The sequence below is a fragment of the Artemia sp. Qi Xiang Cuo genome, chromosome 6, assembly GCF_049724085.1.
Source record: "Artemia sp. Qi Xiang Cuo chromosome 6, ASM4972408v1, whole genome shotgun sequence".
Classification (NCBI taxonomy): Eukaryota; Metazoa; Arthropoda; class Branchiopoda; order Anostraca; family Artemiidae; genus Artemia; species Artemia sp. Qi Xiang Cuo.
In genome coordinates, this window is record NC_142799.1 from 26,826,718 (window position 1) to 26,850,959 (window position 24,242).

The 24,242-nt window shown below is 33.5% G+C and overlaps 1 protein-coding gene across 2 annotated transcripts in view; it reads left to right on the top strand.

Moving 5' to 3' along the window:
* Positions 1-3,807: 3,807 nt before the first annotated feature.
* LOC148951055 (heat shock 70 kDa protein 12A-like) overlaps positions 3,808-24,242 on the top strand; it is a 42,911-nt gene continuing 22,476 nt past the window's right edge. The window contains exons 1-3 of one of the 2 annotated variants that reach the window (XM_089090114.1): positions 3,808-3,932; positions 15,417-15,592; positions 21,949-22,170. In XM_089090114.1, coding sequence (XP_088946240.1) covers positions 15,572-15,592; positions 21,949-22,170 — 243 coding nt within the window. In that variant the 5' untranslated portion in view covers positions 3,808-3,932; positions 15,417-15,571. The remainder of the gene's footprint in view (positions 3,933-15,416; positions 15,593-21,948; positions 22,171-24,242) is intronic. The other variant, XM_089090113.1, reaches the window with a different exon arrangement.

Below are 24,242 nucleotides of genomic sequence, written 5' to 3' on the forward strand. Positions count from 1 at the left end.
TTCCGAAGTAAGGTTTTCTCATATGCTGATTCGGATGGTATGATTTTTTTTTTTTTAGTTGTTTTCGTTTTTGTCTTATTGTTCGACTTGATAGGAATTCTGAAAACAGGATGATCGTTGAAATTTCTTAATGACTAAAGATTTTGTTTTTTTTTTCTTCTAAAATGCTTACAAAATCAAAATTAAATCGCACTAGAATCTGTACTTAGACCTTGAAACTAGAAGAAACTAAATTTTCTGTAAAGTTATGTTTTTTTTCCACAACCCACAAGAGGACATTTTTCAACTAAAAGTAAAGAGCTATTAGACTAAATCAAACATGTGGTGAAATAATAACGAATAATTGTTCAAACTTAAATTTTCTGTAAAGCTATGTCTGGCGATAAACTTATTAGAGTAACGAACAACTTTTTTCTTGGGTTGATCTAGGTTCACTTAGAGCCGCGCGCGACTCTAAGTGAACCTAGATCAACCCAAGAAAAAAGTTGTTTGTTACTCTAATAAGTTTATGTGGAATTTTGTATTTTTTTTTCTTTGTCAGAAGAAAGATCACAGATGCGTGTTTATTTTTTTTTTTTTGTGTTCGTGGTAACGAACGGTAAGTAAGGAGCGACACGGTTCAATAGTAACCGAAATTCTAAAAACCAATTAATAGCTTGCTTACATGCTGTTATAAAACTCCTGGTTAATACAAAAATCGCGAAGACTAAAAGCTGTAGTGGATTAAATAAAAAAAAAAACTAGTTTTTTTTCCAACTGAAAGTAAGGAACAACACTAATAGTCGAAATGAGCATAAATTATTCCATATATGAAGAAACTGGAAGGATGTTCGTATTGTAAAGCACCCGTTTTTTCAAACAGTTCGTGGTAACGAACTGTAAGTAAGGAGCGACACGGTTCAATAGTAACCGAAACTCTAAAAACCGGAATTTTGATACCCATGGATACATCAATAGAATCATATTTTTATGCTGGTTTCAAATATATAAGTGATTTCAAATCCTTAAATTTAGTTTTACCAATCAAAAGTTATGCGCCTGAGAAGATTTGCATTATTTTTGAATAAAGGAGGAAACTCCCCCTAAAAGTCATAGAACTTTAATCAAAATCATACCATCCGATTCAGCGTATGAGAAAACCTTACTTTGAAATTTTCAAGCTCCTCTCTGCGAAATTGGGGAATTATGTATTTTTTTTTTGTCAGAAGACAGATCATAGTTGCGTGTTTATTTTTTTTTATGTTGTTAGTGGTAACGAAATTTAAATAAGAAGCAACACGGCTCAATATTAACCGAAACTCTATAAACCAATTAATAGCTTGCTCACATGCTGTTACAAAACTCCTGGTTAATACAAAAATCGCGAAGAGTAAAAGCTGTAGTGGATTAAATAAAAAAAAACTAGTTTTTTTTTCAACTGAAAGTAAGGAACAACACTAATAGTCGAAATGAGCATAAATTATTCCGTATATGAAGAAACTGGAAGGATGTTCGTATTGTAATGCAACCGTTTTTTTTTCAAACAGTTCGTGGTAACGAACTGTAAGTACGGAGCGACACGGTTCAATAGTAACCGAATCTCTAAAAACTGGAATTTTGATACCCATGCTTGGGGATATTAAGCGTTTCGAATTTGATAAGAAGGGGCTTAATTTGAAAAAATCATAGAAGTTAGCTATGTAATGTATTTCTTCTTCTTAAGAAATCATCAATTTAATTTTTTTGTCCATGCTATTTAAATAAAATCATTATTCGAATCATTTATTTATTCGTTAAATCAATATTTATAATACTCTTCAAATATATGATGTCAGGCTCAATTACTTGAACATCATTATCATCAGCACTATTTTCTACTATCAGTATATTCACCAGTGGTGGCATGTCATAATATAACCGCTCGTCATCTTCGACACAGAGCCGACCCGAAGGCCCCCTCCTCACCAAATCATCTGAAGTATATGATAGCCCATCCTCAGTGTAATGAACTTCCATAATACAATCTGTAGAATCGGTGTTTTGCTGTGAAGATTGATCAACAGCCTTCTAATATATAAAAATCATTTTCAGTTTTCAAACTATTTAGCTTTTTTGGGGGAAGCTTTTGGTTCCTTTACGTGTACGTAAAGGACTGAAATACCCTTACAGGAATCCAGGGAAGAATTTTTTTTTTGAAACACTTTCTGGGTCTCATTACAAAAATGACGTTCCTCGCAAAAACATAAATTGTTCCCACAAAAGGATTTTCGTTCTTAATTAGAAAAAAAAAAAACACTTTTTCCTGAAAATAAGTTTTTCAAAGAAAAGTAAAGAACTCCATCAAACAAAAAATTAGCAAAAGTAACATCAAATAATCCACCAATCGTGAAACTGCCACAAATCAGCATCGATAAATAAATGAAACCCAAAATGAACAGAAATTACAATAATTAACCGAGTCAAACTCAAAACGATCAGAAATTAACATAAGTTGGGCGCGAAATCCCTATACCTTCCCAAGACCAGAACAAAATTTGCACTTTACTGAAAAATACAAGTGAATGTGCATTGTCAGTTTAATATACATATACTGATATTTAGTAATCAAAATGTTAATATCATTTGATTTATTAAATGTGTAAAAGTAAAACCATTTGTATTTTTCAGTAAAGTGCAAATTTTGTTCGTGTCTTGGGAAGGCATAGGGGTTTTGCGCCCAACTTATGTTAATTTCTGCTCGTTTTGAGTTTGACTCGGTTAATTATTGTAGTTTTTTTTTATTTTGGGTTTCATTTATACGAGTTGCACTTTACTTTCACCTTGTTTCCCAAAAACTGTTTAAAATTAGGTTTTTTTTTGTAGTTGTTTTCGTTTTTGCTTTATTGTTCAACTTAATAGGAATTCTGAAACTGCACTTTCTATGTTAGTTTAGACAGATATGAAAGGTTCCCCCACTCCTCAATATCTTGCTCTTTACGCTAAAGCTGTTAGCGCTTTCAAAAAAGCTTCCTATTCTAATTAAAAAGTCCCTGTTTGTTTTTTTTTCATAAAATTTAGGTAAAAATTCAATAACAGGGCCAGTCAGTTTTACTATAAAAATAATCAAATCGTTTTTCATCCTTTCCCCCTGAAGAAAGGTGTTAATATTCAAACAGGACGGGTAGTTTCATCAATAAAATAATCAAATCACAACGTTCTTCTACCTGTAAAGGGATGTTTTCTTACTATCTGATTAAGAAGAGCATGTTTACAAATTTGTTGGCTAAAAATGGCTTTCTCAAAATTGAGTTATGAATTAACTAACGAATTAACTTACATAACGAAACTTCTATATTTATATGTTTTTATCACATGTATTAAGGGGTTTACCCCCTAGTCAATACCTCGCTCTTTACGCTAAATTTCGAATTTTGTTAAAATCACGAACTCTTTAATCACAAAGGCCGGTTAATTAGAATAGATACCTCTTTTGAAAGTGCTAAAAAAAAAAAAGAACTTTAGCGTAAATGGGCGTGATATTGACTAGAGGACGACCCCCTTCATATAATTAATAACTATTTGGTTTAGGTTATGTCGGAGTCTTCCTTCTTCCTGTTTTCTGTGATTTTAAGTATTTCGCAATTTAGGTATATAAAAATTTTTAAAAGCTATGCATATAAAAAAAAATCTATAATTGTCAACTTTTTGTGTTTGGTACTATGGAATTGATAGACCCAATGTCCCTCCATTAATATTCTGAATAAGTAAAAATTGAAGTACCTAATTAAATTGTGTCATTTTAGAATGTTGTTGATCAATCATCGCAGCAAAAACGCGCAACATTGGATGAAACTCTGGATAAGACTGATACGGGATTAATTGAATCATTGAATGCAAACAGATCAACTGTAATTCCTCTCGCACCCCATTCCAAAGCAGAGAAGGAATCTGGCAATCTAGCTGTGATTATCGACGTAAGTTTTAAACAGATATTCTAAAAATATTTTAATAATTTAGTAAATCGACTCCTTATATGCATGCGGTGAATAATGCTATTTCATGATTGACACGTAAAAAATTTGCGGCACAATATAACTGAATTAGCATGCATATATTTAGGCTAATGAGATACAAGCACCTTCAGGATGTTACAAATTTTATAGGCCTGTATACAATTCAAAAATTACCAGTTTTATTGGAACTCAAGCATCGTCTGCGGGACATGTATTCGCCTTGTTTTACTTGTTTTAATGGTTTTAAGCTATTACTAAAACCTTTATAAACATCAGCTTTGATGAAAATCACCGCTACCAGTGGAATACCAAATAAAATATATAAATATGAAATTAGGCCGAGATTCCTAGGCATATTCGAGGATAGGACCAGGGATGTTTTAATTGTATAGAACATCAAAAAATACACAGATTTTCCATTCTTATTAAAAATTAACCCCCTCCTCTTCCCCTCAAAAATGTTTTGAAAAATTCTTTGCAGTAAACTATTCTGATTGAGTATTTGAATGAAAATTAAAATTTTTACAGAATTTAAAATAATCGAACATTTAAATTCTTTAGCAGAGAAAAAGAAAACCCTTGCAATTTATAAGGTTATTTGTAAGTTACAACAAGCCAATCATTCGGCAAACCAATAAAAAAAACATGCCAATTAAAAATACTTAACAAAAACGTCGTCCAAAGAAAGTTTTAATTTAAAGAAAAGTAAACAGCCATTTCTAAAACGAGCAAAAACAATTTAATATAATAATCAAACAATTCGTGGTAACAAACTGTAAGAAAGGAGTGACTCGGCCCAATTGTAACCGAATCACTCAAAAAAAGAAAATTTTGAAAACAATTTGTACATTAAAAGAATTGGCCTTTAATGCTCATTTCATGTATATTAAATTCGTTAAGTTTAATGTTACCCATCAAAAGCTGTGAGCCTTGGAAAGTTTGTCTTATTTTTGAAAAAGGGGTGATTTGAGTGATTCCCACAAAGTCAACCGATCTTAATGAGAATCACACCATCAAATTCAAAATATCAAAGAACCCTTTCGAAGAGTTTTTAAGCTCCTAATGACAACAATTTGTTTTTTTTTCAAGGTTAAGTTCACGGGCCAAAACATGTGGCTTAGATACCACAAATTTCAATGTATTTTAAGCCGTGGGTTTTATTTGTTTTTTCTATGCGTTAAGCCCGTTTATAGCAAGAGCCTGTGAAATTTGACTCCCAAAACTGTCACTCTCTTTGTAACACGAAAGCTTTTCATTCAAACCGGAAAAATACAACATGTTTGGAAAAAGCTTGTTTCTGAATGATAAAGAACTGTTTTTCAAAACAATTAAAACTTGTAAACATAGCTGTGGAGGAGAGATTTTATTTACATAATAGAAAAAAGCGTGCTTTGCTGTTTCTATCGAATATACTCATCATATTCTTAAGATTTTGTATTGTTGGAGAGGAGGGGGGCTAAGTCCCCCCTGAAATTTGAATTTACTAGTAAAACGTTTTTCTTTAATTTTTTTGGGGGAAATAAAAGAATGAAAAGTGTACTCACATTGAAAATTGACGAATCCATTGTTTTCAAAGTCAATAATATGTAGTGTAATATAATCAATGTCTTAAAACATAATGAAAATAGGAATGCACTGTATGAACATTTTATAAGGTTTTTTGCTTGAGTAAATTATAGATTGCCAAGTTTTTATAAAAACCGACTAATCAAGTCATCATATGGACTAACCGCCAGCTTTCTCTGATTAACTGAAACACAAAAAAATGAGTGTCACATTAGAAAACCCCGTCTGCTAAGGTAAGTATCGTTCGTAGTAATAGGTGACTGGCCCTGGTAAGGCAATATACCGGTTAAACTACACACATATCCCTGCGTCAGGCTTGTGAAAGTACATGTGTATTCAGTGGTGCCTATTATACCGTTCGTAGTAATAGGTGACTGGCCCGTGGTAAGCCAATGTACCGGCTAAACTACACACATATCCATGCCTCAAGCGAAAGGTAAGACAAATTACGCAATCACGATCTGTATTCCCTATGGCCTTACTACTCACGCTGCCTAAGTAAAGAACGATGTTGGCACAATGTATTGTTTATTTGATTTTTTTTCCATACCAGGGTACTTCGTATCGAAGGAGTTGTCGTAGAAATTTTGAAAAGGGCTCATTTGATTGTAAATTGGAGTGGCTAGTGCTCTTTTTAATAGTCGTAAGTGATTGGAGGGCAACTAACCCCCCCCCCCCCCGCCTCCCCCCCGACGCCCATCATTCCCCAAACATATTCAATCAAAATTTTGAGATAGCCGTTTTGTTCAGGGTAGTTGATTTCTAGGACACTCCCCCACAACCCTCGGGGCAAGGGTTTTAAGTTATGCCCTGGGGCATATAAGAACGATGTTGGCACAATGTATTATTTATTTTTTTTTTCCTTTAAAGCAGGGCACTTCCTATCGAAGAAGTTGTTGTAGAAACTTCGAAAAGGGCTTGTTCAATTGGAAATTGGAGTGGCTTGTGCCCTTTTTAACAGTCAAAAGTGATTGGAAGGTGACTAACACCCCTTCCACACCCACCATTTCGCAAAACACATCCAATCAAAATTTTGAGATAGCCATTTTGTTCAGCGTATTTGATTTCCAGATAAAAATTATGTTTTTGAGGAGGACACTCCCCCAAAGCCCTCAGGGCCAGGGTTGCAAGTTATGCCCTGGGGGCATATAAGGTTTTTATAGACAGTGTCGTCGTAGAAACTTCAAAAAAGGCTCATTCGATTGGAAATTCAAAGGGTTAGTGCCCTTTTTAATAGTCGAAAGTGATTGGAAGGCAACTAACACCCCTTCCACGTCTACCATTTCCCCAAACACATCATATAAAAATTTTGAGATAGCGATTTTGTTCCACGCAGTTCAAAAGTCAGGAAATTATACCTTAGCAGGATTAGAGCCTTAGCTTAGAGTTTTTGCTGAAGTTCTAGTTTAGTTTAGTTAAGAGTTTAGAGTTTTAGCTTAGAGTCTTAGCTTAGAGTTTTTGTTGAAGTTCTAGTTTAGTTTAGTTCAGAGTTTAGAGTTCTAAATTAGAGTCTTAGCTTAGAGCTTTACTTAGAGTTGAAGTTTAGTTTAGTTATAGTTAAGGGTTTTGAGTCTTAGCTTGGCGTCTTAGCTTAGAGTTTTTGTTAGAGTTCTAGCATAGTTTAGTTTTAGTTAAGAGTTTAGAGTTTTAACTTGAAGTATTAGCTCATAGTTTTAGTTAGAGTTCTAGTTTAGTTTAGTTTTAGTTAACAGTTTAGAGTTTTACCTTAAATTCTTAGATTATAGTTTTTGTTAGAGGTGAAGTTTCGTTTAGTTTAGTTATATTTAATAGTTTATAGTTTTAGATTATAGTCTTATCTTATAGTTTTAGTCATAGTTATTGTCTAGTTTAGTTTTATTTAATAGTTATAGCTTAGAGATTATAGCTTAGAGATTAGAGATTTAGGTTAGATTAGGTTAGGTTAGAGGTTAGGTTTCTCCACGTTTAAGTTAGGTTCGGTTAAGTTAGGTTAGGTTAGGTTAGCCTACGTACGCGCGCGTACGTAGGCTAACCTAACCTAACTTAACCTAACCTAACTTAAACGTGGAGAAACCTAACCTCTAACCCAACCTAATCTAACCTCTGGTTTTGGTATTTCTATGGAATATTGTGGAATTTTGTGGTTATGCTAGTTTAGACTAAACTTCAACTCTAACTAAATCTCTAAGCTAAGATTCTAGGCTAAACCTCTAAGCTATAACTTAACTAAAACTAAACTAAACAATAACTCTAACTAAAAATGTAAGCTAAGACTATAAGCTAAAACTATAAACTCTTAACTAAAACTAAACTACACGAAACTTCAACCATAACAGAAACTCTAAGCCAAGATTTTAAGGTAACACTCTAAAGTCTCACCTAGAACTAAACTAAGCTGGAACTCTAAATAAAACTCTAAGCTAAGACTTTAAGGTACAACTCTAAACTCTTAACTAAAACTAAACTAAGCTAGAACTCTAACTAAAACTCTAAGCTAAGTCTACAAGCTAAAATTCAGAACCCTTAAATATAACTAAACTAAACTTCAACTCTAAGAAAAACTCTAAGCTAAGACTCTAAAGTAGAACTCCAAAATCTTAACTAAACTAAACTAGAACTTCAACAAAAACTCTAAGCTAAGACTCTAAGATAAAACTCTAAACTCTTAACTAAAACTAAACTAAACTAAAACTCTAAGTAAAACTCTAAGCTAAGACTCTAAGCTAAAAACTCTAAATTCTTAACTATGACTAAACTAAACCACAACTTCAACAAAAACTCTAAGCTATGACTCTATGATAAAACTCTAAACTCTTAGCTAAACTAAACTAGAACTCTAACAAAAACTCTAAACTACGACTCTAAGTTAAAAACTCTAATTTCTTAACTATAACTAAACTAAACTTCAACTCTGACTATAACTCTAAGCTAAGACTCTAAACTAAAACTCTAAACTCTTAGCTAAAACTAAACTAAACTAAAACTGTAACTAAAACTCTAAGTTAAGACTCTAAGATAAAACTATAAACTCTTAACTAAAACTAAACTAGACTAGAGCTTCAACAAAAACTCTAAACTAAGACTCTAAGCTAAAAACTCTAAATTCTTAACTAAAACTAAACTAAACTAGAACTCTAACAAAAACTCTAAGTTAAGACTCTAAGCTAAAATCTAAACTCTTAACTAAAACTAAACTAAACTAGAACTCTAACAAAAACTCTAAGCTAAGACTCTAAGCTAAAAACTCTAAACTCTTAACTAAAACTAAACTAAACTAAAACTCTAAGCTAAGTCTCTAAGTTAAAACTCCAAACGCTTAACTATAACTAAAATAAACTAGAACTCTAACAAAAACTCTAAGCTAAGACTCTAAGCTAAACCTCTAAACTCTTAACTATTACTAAACTAAACTTCAACTCTAACAAAAACTCTAAGCTAAGACTCTAAGCTAAAACTATAAACTATTAACTAAAACTAAACTAGAACTTCAACAAAAACTCTAAGCTAAGACTCTAAGCTAAAAACTCTAAACTCTTAACTAAAACTAAAATAAACTAGAACTCTAACAAAAACTCTAAGCTAAGACTCAAACCTAAAATTCTAAATTCTTAACTAAAACTAAACTAAACTAGAACTCTAACTAAAAGTCTAAGCTAAGACTCTAAGGTAAAACACCAAACTCTTAACTATAACTAAACTAAACTATAACTCTAACTGAAACTCAAATGTAAACATCAAATTCTTAACTAAAATTAAACTAAACTTGAAGTCTAAAAAAAACTCTAAGCTAATACGCTAAGGTGAAACTCTAAACTCTTAACTATTACTAAACTAAACTAGAACTCTAACAAAAACTCTAAGCGAAGACTCAGCTAAAACTCGAAACTCTTAACTAAAACTTAACAAAACTATAACTTTAAGTAAAACTCTAAGCTATGACTCTAAGCCAAAACTATAAATTCTTAACTGTAACTAAACTAAACTTTAACTCTAAATAAAACTATAAGCTAATACTCTATGTTAAAACTCTAAAATCTTAACTAAAACTAAATTAAACTAGAACTCTAAATAAAACTAAGCTAAGACTCTAAGCTAAAAACTCTAAACTCTTAACTAAAACTAAACTAAACTAGAACTATAATTGAAACTATAAGTCTAAGATAAAACTATAAACTAAAACTAAACTAAACTATAAATTTAAAAAAAAATATAAACTAAGACTCTAAGCTAAAAAAAGTAAAATCTTAACTAAAACTAAACTAAACTAGAACTCTAGCAAAAAACTCTTAGTTGAGACTATAAGCTTCGACTCTAAACTCTTAAGTAAGACTAAACTAAACTAAGACTCTAAGCTAAGTCTCTAAGGTAAAATTCCGAACTCTTAACTATAACTACACTAAACTAGAACTCTAACAAAAACTCTAAGCTAAGACTCTAAGCTAAAACTCTAAACTCTTAACTAAAACTAAACTAAAATAGAACTCTAACAAAAAATCTATGCTAAAAATCTAATCTAAAATTCTAAATTATTAATTAAAACTAAACTAAACATAAAACTTAAATTGAAAATATAATTCTAAGCTAAAACTATAAACTAAACTAGAACTTCAACAAAAAACTCAAAACAAATACTCTAAGCTAAAAACTCTTAACTAAAACTAAACTAAACTAGAACTCTAACAAAAACTCTAAGATAAGACTCTAAACTAAAACTTTAAACTCTTAACTAAAACTAAACTAAACTAAAACTCTAAGATAAGTCTCTATGTTATAACACCAAACTCTTAACTATAGCTAAACTAAACTAGAACTCTAAAAAAAACTCTAAGCTAAGACTCTAAGCTCAGACTCTACACTCTTAACTATTACTAAACTAAATTAGAAATCTAACACAAACTATAGGCTAAGACTCTAAGCTAAAACTATATACTCTTAACTAGAAGTAAACTAAAGTAGAACTCTAACAGAAACTCTAAGCTAAGACTCTAAGCTAAAAATTCGAGACTCTTAACTATAACTAAAATAAACTAAAACTCTAAGCTAAGTATCTAAGGTAAAACTACAAACTATTAACTATATCTAAATTAAACTAGAACTCTAACAAAAAATCTAAGATAAGACTCTAAGCTAAAAACTCTAAAATCTTAACTATTACTAAACTAAACTTCAACTTTAACAAAACTCTAAGCTAAGACTCTAAGTTAAAACTCTAAAATCTTAACTAAAACTAAACTAAACTAGAAATTCAAGAAAAACTCTAAGCTAAGACTCTAAGCTAAAAACTCTAAACTCTTAACTAAAACTTAACTAAACTAGAACTCTAACAAAAACTCTAAGCTAAGACTCCAAGATAAAACACCAAACTCTTAACTATATCTAAAGTAAACTAGAACTCTAACTAAAAACTGTAAGCTAAGACTCCAAGTTAAAACTCTAAACTCTTAACTAAAACTAAACTAGAACTCTAACTAAAACTCAAAGGTAAAACATGTCGTAAGAATCATTTTATTTAAAACAGTTTAAAGGTTGTGTCACGTGCCAAGTGTCATGTGTCACGTGTCATGTGTCATGTCTCACGTGTCATGTTTCGCATCTCATGTGTCTTGTTTCTTGTGTCATGTGTTACTCATAGCCATCCAAGAAACATCCATCAAAGTGAGAACATCCAAGAAAACATCCATCAAAATTAGAACCTCCAACAAACATCCATTAAGGTGAAAAAATCCAAGAAACATCCATCAAAGTGAGAACATCCAAGAAACATCCATCAAAGTGAGAACATCCAAGAAACATCCATCAAATTGAGAGCATCCAAGAAACATCCATCAAAGTGATAACATCCAAGAAACATCCATCAAAGTGAGAACCACCAAGAAAACATCCATGAAAGTGAGAAGATCCAAGAAACATCTATCAAAGTAAGAACATCCAAGAAACATCCATCAAAAGTGAGAACATCCAAGAAACATCCATCAAAGTGAGAACAACCAGAAAACATCCATCAAAGTGAGAAAAATCCTGTTTTTTCATTCTCACTGACAAAAACCATAAAACATCCATAAATTGATGTTGACATCCATCAATGTGAGAAAAATCCTGTTTTTTCATTCTCACTGACAAAAACCATAAAACAGACATAAATTGCCGTTGACATCCGTGAAAAACATTAAATAAATTGACCGACACACATAACCATCCAAGAAACATCCATAAAAGTGAGAAAAATCCTGTTTTTTCAAGTGAGAAAAATCCTGTTTTTTCATTCTCAGTGAGAAAACCATAAAAACATGCATAAATTATGTATTGATCGCGCTGGTACCCCCTTTTCTACTCCCAGGGCCCCAAGGGTTGAAAGTTATACCCTGGGGGCATATAAGGTTTTTATTGAAAGCGTTGTCGTATAAACTTCAAAAGGACTCATTCAATTGGAAATTGAAAGGGCTAGTGCCTTTTTTAATAGTTGAAAGGGTTTGGATAGCGACTAACGCCCCTCTCACACCCAAAACCATTTTCCCAAACACATCCAATAAAAATTTTGAGATATCCATTTTGTTCAACGTAGTTGAAAGTTCTGGAAATTAGGTCTTTTAGGATTATAACCCCCTCAGAGCCCTCAGTGCAAGGGTTGTAAGTTAGGCCCTGGGAGGGGGGGGGGGCTATAAGGTTTATATAGAATGTTGTTGTAGAAATTTCAAAAAGTGCTCATTTGATTGGAAATTGAAATTCCCCTTTTTAATAGTCGAAAGTGAGTGGAGAGTAATTAACCCCCCTCTCACGCCCACCATTTCTTGGGTCCCCAGGGCCCCAAGGGTTGTAAGTTATGCCCTGGGAGCAAATAAAGTTTTTATTGATATCGCAGTTGTAAAAACTTCAAAAGGGCTCATTCAATTGGAATTGAAAGGGCTAGTGCCTTTTTTAATAGTTGAAAGGGATTGGAGAGCGACTAACGCCCCTCTCACACCCAAAACCATTTTCTCAAACACATCCAATTAAAATTTTGAGATATCCATTTTGTTCAAAGTTGAAAGTTCCGGAAATTAGGTCTTTTAGGATGATAACCCCCTCAGAGTCCTCAGTGCAAGGGTTGTAAGTTAGGCCCTGGGGGGGCTATAAGGTTTATATAGAATGTTGTTGTAGAAATTTCAAAAAGTGCTCATTTGATTGGAAATTGAAATTGCCCTTTTTAATAGTCGAAAGTGAGTGGAGAGTAATTAACCCCCCTCTCACGCCCACCATTTCCCCAAAAACATTCAATAAAAGTTTAAAGATAGCCATTTTGTTCAACGTAGTTGAAATTTCTGAAAATTATGTATTTAAGGATGACGAATCCCCAGAGCCCCCAGGGCAAAGGTTGTAAGTTATGCCCTGTGGGAATATAAGGTCTTTATAGATAGAGTTGTCGTGAAACTTCAAAAGGCCTCATTCAATTGGAAATTGAGAGGGATAGTGCCCTTTTTAATAGTCGAAAGTGATTGGAGGGTAACTAACCCCCCTCTCACGCCCACCATTCCTTCAAACACATCCAATCAAAATTTTCAGATAGTAATTTTGTTCAACGTAGTAGAAACTTCTGGAAATTAGGTCTTTGAGAATGACACCCCCCAACCCTCAGGGCAAGGGTTGTAAGTTATGCCATGGGGGCATATAAGTTGTTTTTATTGAAAGTATTGTCGTATAAACTTCAAAAGGGCTCATTTGATTGGAAATTCAAAGGGCTAGTGCCATTTTTAATAGTTGAAAGTGATTGGAGAGTGACTAAAGCTTCTCTTACGCCCACCATTTCCTCAAACACATCCAATCAAAATTTTGAGATAGCCATTTTGTTTAACGTTGTTGAAAAACCTGGAAATTCGGTCTTAGAGGATGACAAATACCCTAACAGCCCTTAGGGTAAGGGTTGTAATTTATACCCTGGGGGCGTATAAGGTGTTTATAGAAAGCGTTGTCATTTCAAAAAGGGCTCATTTGATGGGAAATCGAAAGGCCTAGTGCCTTTTTTAATAGTCGAAAGTGATCAGAAGGCTTGACATTTTTATAGTAAAGATCAATGTGGGTACAATGTATTATTTTTGCACTTTACTGAAAAAATACAAATGAATGTGCATTGTCATTTTAATATGCATATACTGATATTTAGTAATCAAAATGTTAAGATTATTTGATTTTTTAAAGTTATAAAAGTAAAAACATTTATATTTTTTCAGTAAAGTGCAAATTTTGTTCTGGCCTTGGGAAGGCATAGGGGTTTTTAGCCCAATTTATGTTAATTTCTGCTCGTTTGAGTTTGATTCGGTTATTTATTGTAATTTCTGTTCGTTTTGGGTTTCATTTATTTATCGATGCTGATTTGTGGTAGTTTCACGATTGATAGATTATTTGATTTTATTTTTGCTCATTTTTTGTTTAATGGAATTCTTTTCTTTGTAAAAACTTATTTTGTGGAAAAAGTGTTTTAATTAATTAGAAAAAGAGTCACTAGCGGTGAATAGTCACTACTGATAAATAAGATAAAAAAAATTTAAATAAATATATTTTTAATTATTTGAATAATTCATAATTTATCCATTATTGTCAAATCAGTTTGATATAAATTTCAATTTGTTTTGTGCATTTTAACGGTAATGTTGGGCCCTTTCAAATGCGGGGTTCGATTGGACCAAACCGCCCTTTATCCGGTCCTGATAGCTGTATAAGAAGAATTTTAAGCTAATTTATATTAGCTGTAGAGAAATCTGTAATTTAAATACTGTTTTTAAATTATTCAAAAATTATTAGGCTAAAGATACTTATAGGACGTTCAGATGGCTGAATTTCGGGTATTCTGTTGATGTTAACAGCAGTTGTGTCAGGTAAACAGATCGTGTCACGTAAACAAAGGACGTAAATAGAGTATTTTCAAGAACTAAGTATTTTTCAAGAGACGTATGTATTTTCAAAAACTCAAAATTCTATCTTTAAAGGAAAAGCAGAAACAAAACCTGGCGTAATCGTTTAAATCATACTATTAAGTTATTTCAAGGTATATTCCATGCACATCTTATTTTACTTTTAATTAATTGTTTCAGCTCTAAGGCGATGTTCCCATGGCCTTCAGAGCTAGTCCATCTCTTGTCTCTGACAAATATTATCATCACGAGTAATTTAGGCAGCATTTCTATTCCGTTCATCCCGTCAATCATATTCTTCGTCATCCCTGATTGCCTGTAATACGCTGCCTGTAATACTTGAGTCAGCTTAAGAGTGTCACTCATTTGCACAGTTTATAGAATTAGCAGTATGATCATTCCCTATCTCACCCATTATAAGAACCCGGACGGAGGTGCGAGTGCTCCAGAGAGCCTATAAACATAAGCGGCATTAGATCTTTTCACGGGTAGACAAAGAATAATCACCTACGGAACAAGTACTGACAAAACCACTTGGCCGGCTCACCAATAAGTGCACAAATAAGTGGGAGGAGCTTTTTGTTCGCACCGAGAATGAAGAGCCAGAAATCATCTGCGGTAAACTTACTGGATAATTATATAAACTGTGCTCGTTTGTTACCTTAAAAAAAATCGTAAAAGGAAATGTTTTTTCTTCCTTTTTCTTTTTATTGTTCATTTTTATTTTGGTTCATTCTGTATAGCCCCTGGGGTAAATGTCTCTGGAATATATTGGGAATTTTTATTGGTGATATTATTGCGCATGGTACCCAGCTCTGTTGTTTTGATTTATGACAGTTGACGATTAGTGGATGACATTTCACCAGTATTTTCTGTTTTAGTGTTTTCTTTCCCTCTCTCTTTCTGATATATAGTGACTTTAGAATCTTCTTTTGGGAATACGGTTGAATTTTTACTTTTTTATTGATTAAATGATTTCTGAGTGAAAACGAAGTATTAAGATAGTTTCTTTCAGGTGGGGATCCAGGATTATCTAATAACAAAACACCAACGGTTCTTTTGCTTACCCCAGACGAAGAATTTCATTCCTTTGGCTATACAGCCAGAGATTTTTATCACGATTTGGAACCTAGAGATGCAAAAAGATGGCTCTACTTTGACAAGTTTAAGATGACACTACATCATGAGAAAGTAATTTCTTTTTCCATTTTCCCAGGGGTTATTGTTTTATTAAAGAAACAAAAAGTTTGACTAGATTTTTCTTAAGAACTGTTTAGCTATTATTATTACTGAAGTACTGATTTTTAAAAATATATATACATAGATAGAAAGTTCGTTTTAAAATACAAGCTTAAAATGACATTTTTCTAGTGGTATCAATTGACGTAAATGTAGAGGATATGTGTTTTTTTTAAATAAACAAAGCTACCAAAAAACGAATAACATTCAGTTAACACTCCAAATATTTGGTAATAATAACATTACTTTACTACCCACATATATCAAAAAGATAATAGTGGGGTATTCAGAAAGAAGAAAATCGCAGCAGCAATAATCAAACAAAATCATAAACAGAAAAAAAATACCAACAAGATAAACGGATTAAACCATGACACTGAGACAAGTGCCGACACGCTGTTGCCGGCAGGTTTATTTTTAAGTTCGTCAGCTTCTCAGTGATATTTGAGACGTGAAACTTTTTCAATATTTTCCGATTCCAGTACCAAAGAGGTAGATAAAGAATAAATTTCCAGTTACGAAAAAAGGAAGACTGAATATTGGAGATGTCAATATAGGACTTTGCTGCTTGGAAAAATCGTCGGTCAGTTGGCCAATCTCATTGGTTCATCGTAGCACATAGCAAAACTACAGAATGGCTATGAAATAGAATTATAAAGGCATTGTTAAAAATCTAGATAGGGTATGTCCTTCGCCATTCTCTCAATTGACGTCACTACTCATCGTGGAGAAAGCGTTTTGTTCAAGTTTTTGCTCCCCAATTCTTTGGAAAATTATTTTAGGCTTGCCTACCTCCATAGAAAAGATTTCTATGGTTACCCATGAAATGTTTGTCCTATTCATTGAATCACAACTATTGTAAACTGTTTGCGCTTTTATATTTCACAGACAAATTTAATTCTTTGATTTAACAATTATGACACAAATGTAAGAATTTTTTTTATAAAAAAAAACAGCTTAAATTTAAGAAAATATATACTAGCATTTTTGTTAATACATTAGCGTGCCCTTGTTGATACATTAATATATATTCTACCCCTTTCCCCCCAATTGATGTCACGACTCTTTTTTAGACAATTGTATGTCCAAAACGACCCCTATTGGGGTGTAAGTACGGGTGTCGCTGCCCATTGATGCAAAAATGGCGCAAAAAGGTTGCTATGCCACATAATCAAAGGGGAGAACCCCTTGTCGGCTCAAATTTTCGTGAGATTCCGCTTCTTACACCAACGTCTCGGAAAAATATCGGGTTTGGTACAACCCTATTTACAGTATACCCTGTCCCAGGGTATGATAACACGGTCGAGTGGTCAAATGACCACTTTCTAAAGCCAAATGTACCCGCCTTGGGTTACGGCTAGAAAATCTCTTAGCTCTCTCCTTGGAGGTAACAAACCTCCCTGTCAATATAATAATGACGGTACCTAGTAGTTCTATTCCTACCCTGCCTGGGTTACGGAAAATAGTACACAGTTTGTAGAAAATACCTTACTTGTATTCTTCCAAAAAGGGTCACATATGACAACCAAAATATCCTTCCCCAAACGGGGTCATAACGCAGACTCAAACACAACAATATTTTACACACAACTGTTCATATGAGTGGACCTCCGCTTGGTCCAGCCAATTAGTTGCATCCCCGTTCAAACCCAATTTTTACTTTTATATTTACTTTCCACTTACTCATAAGCCAGGAAGTAAAAAAATAAAACTTGGTTCAAAACTTACCTATTACAATAGAAATATCGCTTAGTAACGGGAATTTAACCTTTCTTTTGAAATTATACATAAGCAAATGTAATTAAGAAAAGGAAAACTGGTCATTTATCTGAAAGGAAAAGAAACAGGGGTGGAACCCCAACACCTCCCCCCGTAAGATAAATGACCGCCCATGCGCTATCTTGGTCCACCCTTACAAATATAAACAATTAACTTCAACGTTACAAAATCCCTGACTTCTCTCTTCCACCATTGTCTGTGATGCTGCTTCAACCGCGTCGCACTAAATTAGTCGTCCTCGGCACTTCTTTACTGTAGGACCACCATGGTCTAAAACATATAGCATCCGCCTTACTGTTTGAAAGTTGAAATCTTCAAGATTCGTTGATAATGATTGTGCGTAGCACAATCAAAAAAAAAAAAATTTCTCGCTCTCCCGAATTTACATTTGAGAGGAGCAGAGAATCAGTTTCTGGCACATATGATGATGCCAGCCATCGTGAAATTTTGGCTGCACTAGCCTCTTAATTTCCATCTGTGGAAACAACCCCACATCTCAATCAAAAAGTGAATTGCCCCTTGGCATAATTTCATATAATCTAAGGCCAAAAATAGAAAGACCAGTGACGACGATAGGGGTACAGGGACATGAATCAAAATTTTGAGCGAACAACGATTCGCCTTTTTCTGTGTCCCATCCCCTATAATAATTGAATGAATAATGCTCGGCAATGAGGGATGAAAATAATATTGAAGACTGGAAAGACATGGCTCCAGTAAAGGGATCACAACTTGTCCGCCAGTTGTGCATTGAGGAAAAGGGCTATCTTTCACGTCTTCCCGCAGGGGATCTCCCCCAAGGGACTCCTCCCCCTCATAAAGGAATAAACCCTCTTTTGAGTTGATCAGACCAATATTAGATTCCTTTCCCAGTTTTTTCCATCCGAATCGACATTCAATATTTCCCAACTTCCCCCCCACCAGTTGTAGGTCATTCATCTCTCTTTTGTAACCATCTTCTTTTATTCCCCATGGGTATTTGGCCTCTTTTTCCCCCTTATTATCTATTTTTTCAAGGCACAGCCCATCCATCATTTTTTTGTTTTTCGCCACTGCAGGCTGAATCTCCAAATGTCTCTTTTTTACACTCCTCTTTTCGTCTCTACTTTTCTCAATTCTGTCATTCGCGCAAAATAATAAATCACCGTTAAATCTGATTTGGACTCCAGTGTCCACTATCTTTGACTGCATTACCTCATTGTAGCTCCGTTTAATATCTCTTTTCTCTCTTTTAGTCTTCTTTATTCTTACCACAGAAACAAATATTTCGTTATCAAATGGGAACTGAACTCCTACATTTGGTTTTTCATATTCTACTAAAATTTATTGAACTTTCCGATGAATAACGTGTACAATAAATTTCGTCTCCTTTTCTCTGGTTCAATCAGCGTTTCATTCTGGCAAACATTTTTCGGCGTCTCACACTCGTAAAAGTATTCTCAAGTTTTCCATTTTCTGGAAATTTGGATTTCCGATTTCCGGTATCTCCAAAGTCTCCTCCTACTAAAAAATTCACTGCTAGAGTAGGTACTAAGCCTACTTTTATCGTTTTTCTCTGGACCATACCGTCGTTCTTTTTAATTTTTATTCTTTCCCAAGCAGACGGGAATGAGTTCTTGTCTCCGTAATAATGAGCTGTTTTAATCATATTCTTATGGTCTATTTACGTATCTTTAATTAGGTCGATCTGCAGAAAAGTTTGCTCACTTCCTGGGTTAATTACTATTTCGGCCAATTTCCCTTTTAATTTTCCTCATATTTCATGTGATTTCACAAACTCGTCAATATTTCCTTGATTATGTGCTATAGCCCTATTCGATCTTTTATAGGCTACTTTCTTTCCTTTATTTTGGTAATTCTTAGAAAAAAGCTCCGAGAAATCAATTTTTAACAAAATATTATCATTTTGACTATCAAGCATTTCTTTTTTCCGATAGGGCGCCGCAGCCTCTACATATGTTTTATGGGCTGGTTCGCCTCCCTCCATAGTTAACGAAGTTGTATATTTTCTCGTAGAAGTGTTTAATGTTTGGTAATTTTTATTTTCTCCCAATTGATTCTTAGATAAATTATTATGGCTATCTGAAAACATAGAAGTTAGCTGTGATTAAATCTCACTTTTTGGAATTAGACCTATCATGGTTCTTTTAAACTCTTGGTGATATCTTTCTTCTTTCTCTCTAGCTATTTTATCATTCTCCTTTTTTCGTTCTCTGGCTACTCTATCAGCCTCTTCCTTTCGTTCTCTATCTACCCTCTCTTTCTCTCTTTATTGTCTATCTTTCTCACTTTCTCGTCTATCTTTCTCTCTTTCTCGTCTATCTGTTACAATTTTGTCCATACGGGCCTGATGAAGTATTTTATTGGCTTGACTATCTTTTTCAATTTTGTCCATACGGGCCTGATGAAGTATTTCATTGGCTTGCCTATCTTTTTCAATTTGATCTATTCTTTCTTGTCTATCTTTCTCTCTTTCTTGTCTATCTTTCTCTCTTTGTTCCCTTTCTTTCCTATCTCTTTCGTCATCTCGTTCTCTGGCTCTTCTCACTTCCTTCATGAAATTTAATATTTGTTGTCTCATATCTTTCTCCCTTTCTTTTCTATCTCTCTCTTTTTATTCTATGGGCTTCACTCGTCCTTTTCGGTCTTGATTTAATCTCATCTCTGTCCGACATAATCTCAAAATTCCGTTAACTTCAAATTACCTCTTCAGTCTAAATGAAAATTCTTTTATCCATTTAACTTCCGGTTCTCTCGCGAAAAATTGTTTTGACACGCAGCACTTTTAGCCTTATATTTTTGAATACTAATTAGTTGCGCGATATATTGATTCGTAAATTTTTCAATTATGATCTCACAAGGCATAGCCCATAATAGATCTTCATAATTGTGTTAATTGACTGAGTATTTCCTTCTTTTCTCTTTATATGTAACCACAATAACCTACTATCACTATGCAGGCTAACTCGACTAGTCTCTTCGAAAACGCGGAATTCTATTATTGTCAACGCTGTTAATAATTCCTGTTCTTGCTGCCACCACTCCTTGGCGTTTACTTATGCCGCTGTCACCACTTATTGGGGTGTAAGTACTGGGGTCGCCACTTATTGATGCAAAAATGGCGCAAAAAGGTTGCCATGCCACTTACTCGAAGGGGAGAACCCCTTGTCGGCCCAAATATTAGTGGGATTCCCGCTCTTACCCCACCGGTTCTACAAATATTGGGTTTGGTACTACCCTATTTACAGTATACCCTGTCCCAGGGTATGATAACGCGGTCGAGTGGTCAAATGACCACTTTCTAAAGCCAAATGTACCCGCCATGGGTTACGGCTAGAAAATCTCTTAACTCTCTCCTTGGAGGTAACAAACCTCCCTGTCAATATAATAATGACGGTACCTAGTAGCTCTATTCCTACCCTGCCTGGGTTACGGAAAATAGTACACAGTTTGTAGAAAATACCTTACTTGTATTCTTCCAAAAGGGTCACATATAACAACCTAAATATCCTTCCCCAAACGGGGTCAAAACGCAGACTAAACCACATCAATATTTTTCACACAACTGTTTATATAAGTGGACCTCCGCTTGGCCCAGCCAATCAGCTACATCCCCATTCAAACCCAATTCTAACTCTTATATTTATTTTCCAATGACTCCCAAACCAGGAAGTAAAAAAAATAAAACTTGGTTCAAAGCTTACCTATTGCAAAACCACTATCGCTTAGTAACGGGAATTTAACCTTTCTTTTGAAATTATAATACACGTAAATGTAATTAAGAAAAAGGAAAACAGTTCATTTATCTGAAAGGAAAAGAAACAGGGGTGGAACCCCAGCGACCCCCCTCCCCTCTTAGAGACCTTTTTGTGTTCTTTCTTACTTCAAGAGGAAAGATGCCTATGATATTTTGTTCTGTTCATTGAATTTCAGCTTTCATATGTAAGAATTGTTTATAAAAAACAACTTCTATATAAATTCAAATTTATTTACACATAATTACTTAAAAATATAGTAAAATTTATAATAATAATTTGAATTAGTTCTTTTGTGGCAATTTTTGTATATAATGCATTAATTTTCCAAGCAATGTAATTTCAAACCAAATTTTAAAAATCTAAGGCAGTCCTTTTTTTTCTTCTACAGTTTATGTCATAAACAGTTCTTAATACACTGGATATATTCCTTTTTAAGTTAAACATATTTTGCTTTCAACGTTTTTTTTGCTTTCAACATACAAAATTTGTTCCTAAAATAATCCTAAAAATCTCATTATCATTTATATTATATATTACTCTCACTTGTCTTATATGTTCAGATAATAACTACTAAATATGCTAATGTATAGCTATTAACTAATTCTTAACATTTAGATTATATGAAAAAAGTAAATTTTTGTGTTAAAAACGTATTATGAATCAAAAATTGAGATCAATGGAAATATATAGTTGTTCATATCGACATTATGTTTTTGACATTATGACGTTATGTATTTATGACATTACTCACTCTATTGTAATTATTCCCAGGTCTTAACAAGAGAAACAACAGTAGTAGCTACCAATGGTCACACAATGCCTGCGCTTACTGTGTTTGCCCATGCCTTAAGATATTTTCGCGATCATGCCGTTAGGGAAATATCTGATCACTCTGGGACTAAGCTTCTTGATGAGGATATACGTTGGGTTGTTACCGTGCCAGCAATATGGCGTCCGCAAGCAAAACAGTTTATGAGGGAAGCTGCGTACCAGGTAGTTGAATAAATTAATATGCATAGAAGAGGACTACCAGTCAGGGACCATAATTGGCACCGAATACTTTCCCCGTGTGTTGATACCCTGGGGAATCAAAATATCAGTTACTTTTCAACAGGCCCAATATTTTCAATATTGATTTAAAGGCATATTTTTACCACAGAAGGTGATAAAGTTGGGTTTAGAAATTCAACAAAATAATTTTCATAATGATAGCGAGATTTTAAAAAAATATTCAGAAACCTAATTTATTTTTAATTTTAATTTTTCATGGAAATGCACGCTGAGTTTCAGTTTGGCTAACAGCTGTTGTCAAACTTTGATTTACTGAGTGCTAAAAAGTAATAGATCCACTGGAACATCGTCATTTAAATATCAATATATTTCGTCATCGCATCAATTACCGATGCATTGACCGTCTTAACCTGATGGGATTCCATTTTAGGGAGTGTAACCACTTCTTGGGGCACTAAGGCAACACTATGTCTTTATTTTTTATTCTAGTATACCAAAAACAGCTCATGTCTTGATTAATTACCGCTGCAAAATTGGATCTTAGTCAAGAAGCCAATCTCAACAAGTTTTTATTTTAGGTTTGTGCAATTTTATAGAAAACAAAATTTCCTATACTTTTCTTATTTTATTCCTCTGTGATTTACTAACACTGTATTACTGGCCGTTATCCAAGAAGCAACCTTCAAAAAGTTTTATTTTATATCTCTATAATTTTATAGAAACAAAATTTCCTATAGTTTTGCATATTTTATACCTCTATGATTTAGTAACAGCATTATCGGCTGTTAGTCAAGAAGCCAGGCTCACAAAGTGATTTCCTATAGTTTTGCATATTTTATACCTCTATGATTTAGTAACAGCATTATCGGCTGTTAGTCAAGAAGCCAGGCTCACAACCAGTGATGTGATTTCCTATAGTTTTCTTTATTTTACTCCTCTATGATTTATTAACGCTGCATTATTAGCCGTTAGCCATAAAGCCAACCTCGCAAAGTTTTTATTTTTTATTTCTTATGTTGATAACTTCAGATATCAGCTTGTATCAGTTTGTCTTTATTTCTATATGCGCGCACGTTTCATTGCCTTAAAAAAAACTATATGTTGTGTTTAATTAAAACTAATAGTCTAACTTATAATTGTTAGTTCAATTTATTTGGTTTTGTATCAAACAATGAATTCCACAATAAGAAGCCATGAAAAGATTATGTATTGTGTCTGCTGAGTGCTGATGTAGGGGCGGAAGCTTTGGCTAGTAACAAGCGAATGCAGGGTTCAATTCCTATGCCAGGAGCAAATTTTTACCAGTAGATTTCTTTTTTTTTGGTAATGTTAGTGCACTGAATTGACTCACGGCTTTATCCCTTTCAAGGGCTATTCAAAAATCATGGATTCTTTAATAGAGTATTAAGTCCGCTTTTCCGAAGAATGCAAGCGATGAAATAAAACGACAAAAGAATTTGCCAACTTTATGCTTAAGACATCGGCATAGAAAAGCTTCAAATAGATAAATAAAAGAAGCCCCATTTCTTCTGTACAATGAAAAGCCAATACGGAGATGAGATAAGATGAGATGATGAGATGACTTTTATTTTCAACTAATAATTACACCATACTTAACTGGCACATACCACATTTTTTTTAATAACATTATCAACAAACGTACAAACGGTAAGAACGTATGACATTCTATTAAGCCACTTTCGTCGCTTGAGCAGTGTCACACAATCTTTTATAATAAACCAAACTCATTCACCTGTCTTTCTATTTCCATACTAATCAATACAATTTAACTCTCCCGAATAATAATAATAAAAAAATAAATAAAAAATAATTCCCACTCAACAAAAACTTTTTTAATCTAATTTTAAACTGAAAATGGTTTTCTGACTCCCTAATGCTCTCCGGGAAACCATCCCACAAATTAACTGCATAATTTCTAATTGCAAGACTAGATCGACTCGTACTCCTTACTTCTGAGACTAAGCTTCCACGACCTCTAGTCCTATGATGATGATAATCAGAATTAAACATTCATTTGCTATTGTAGAATAAAA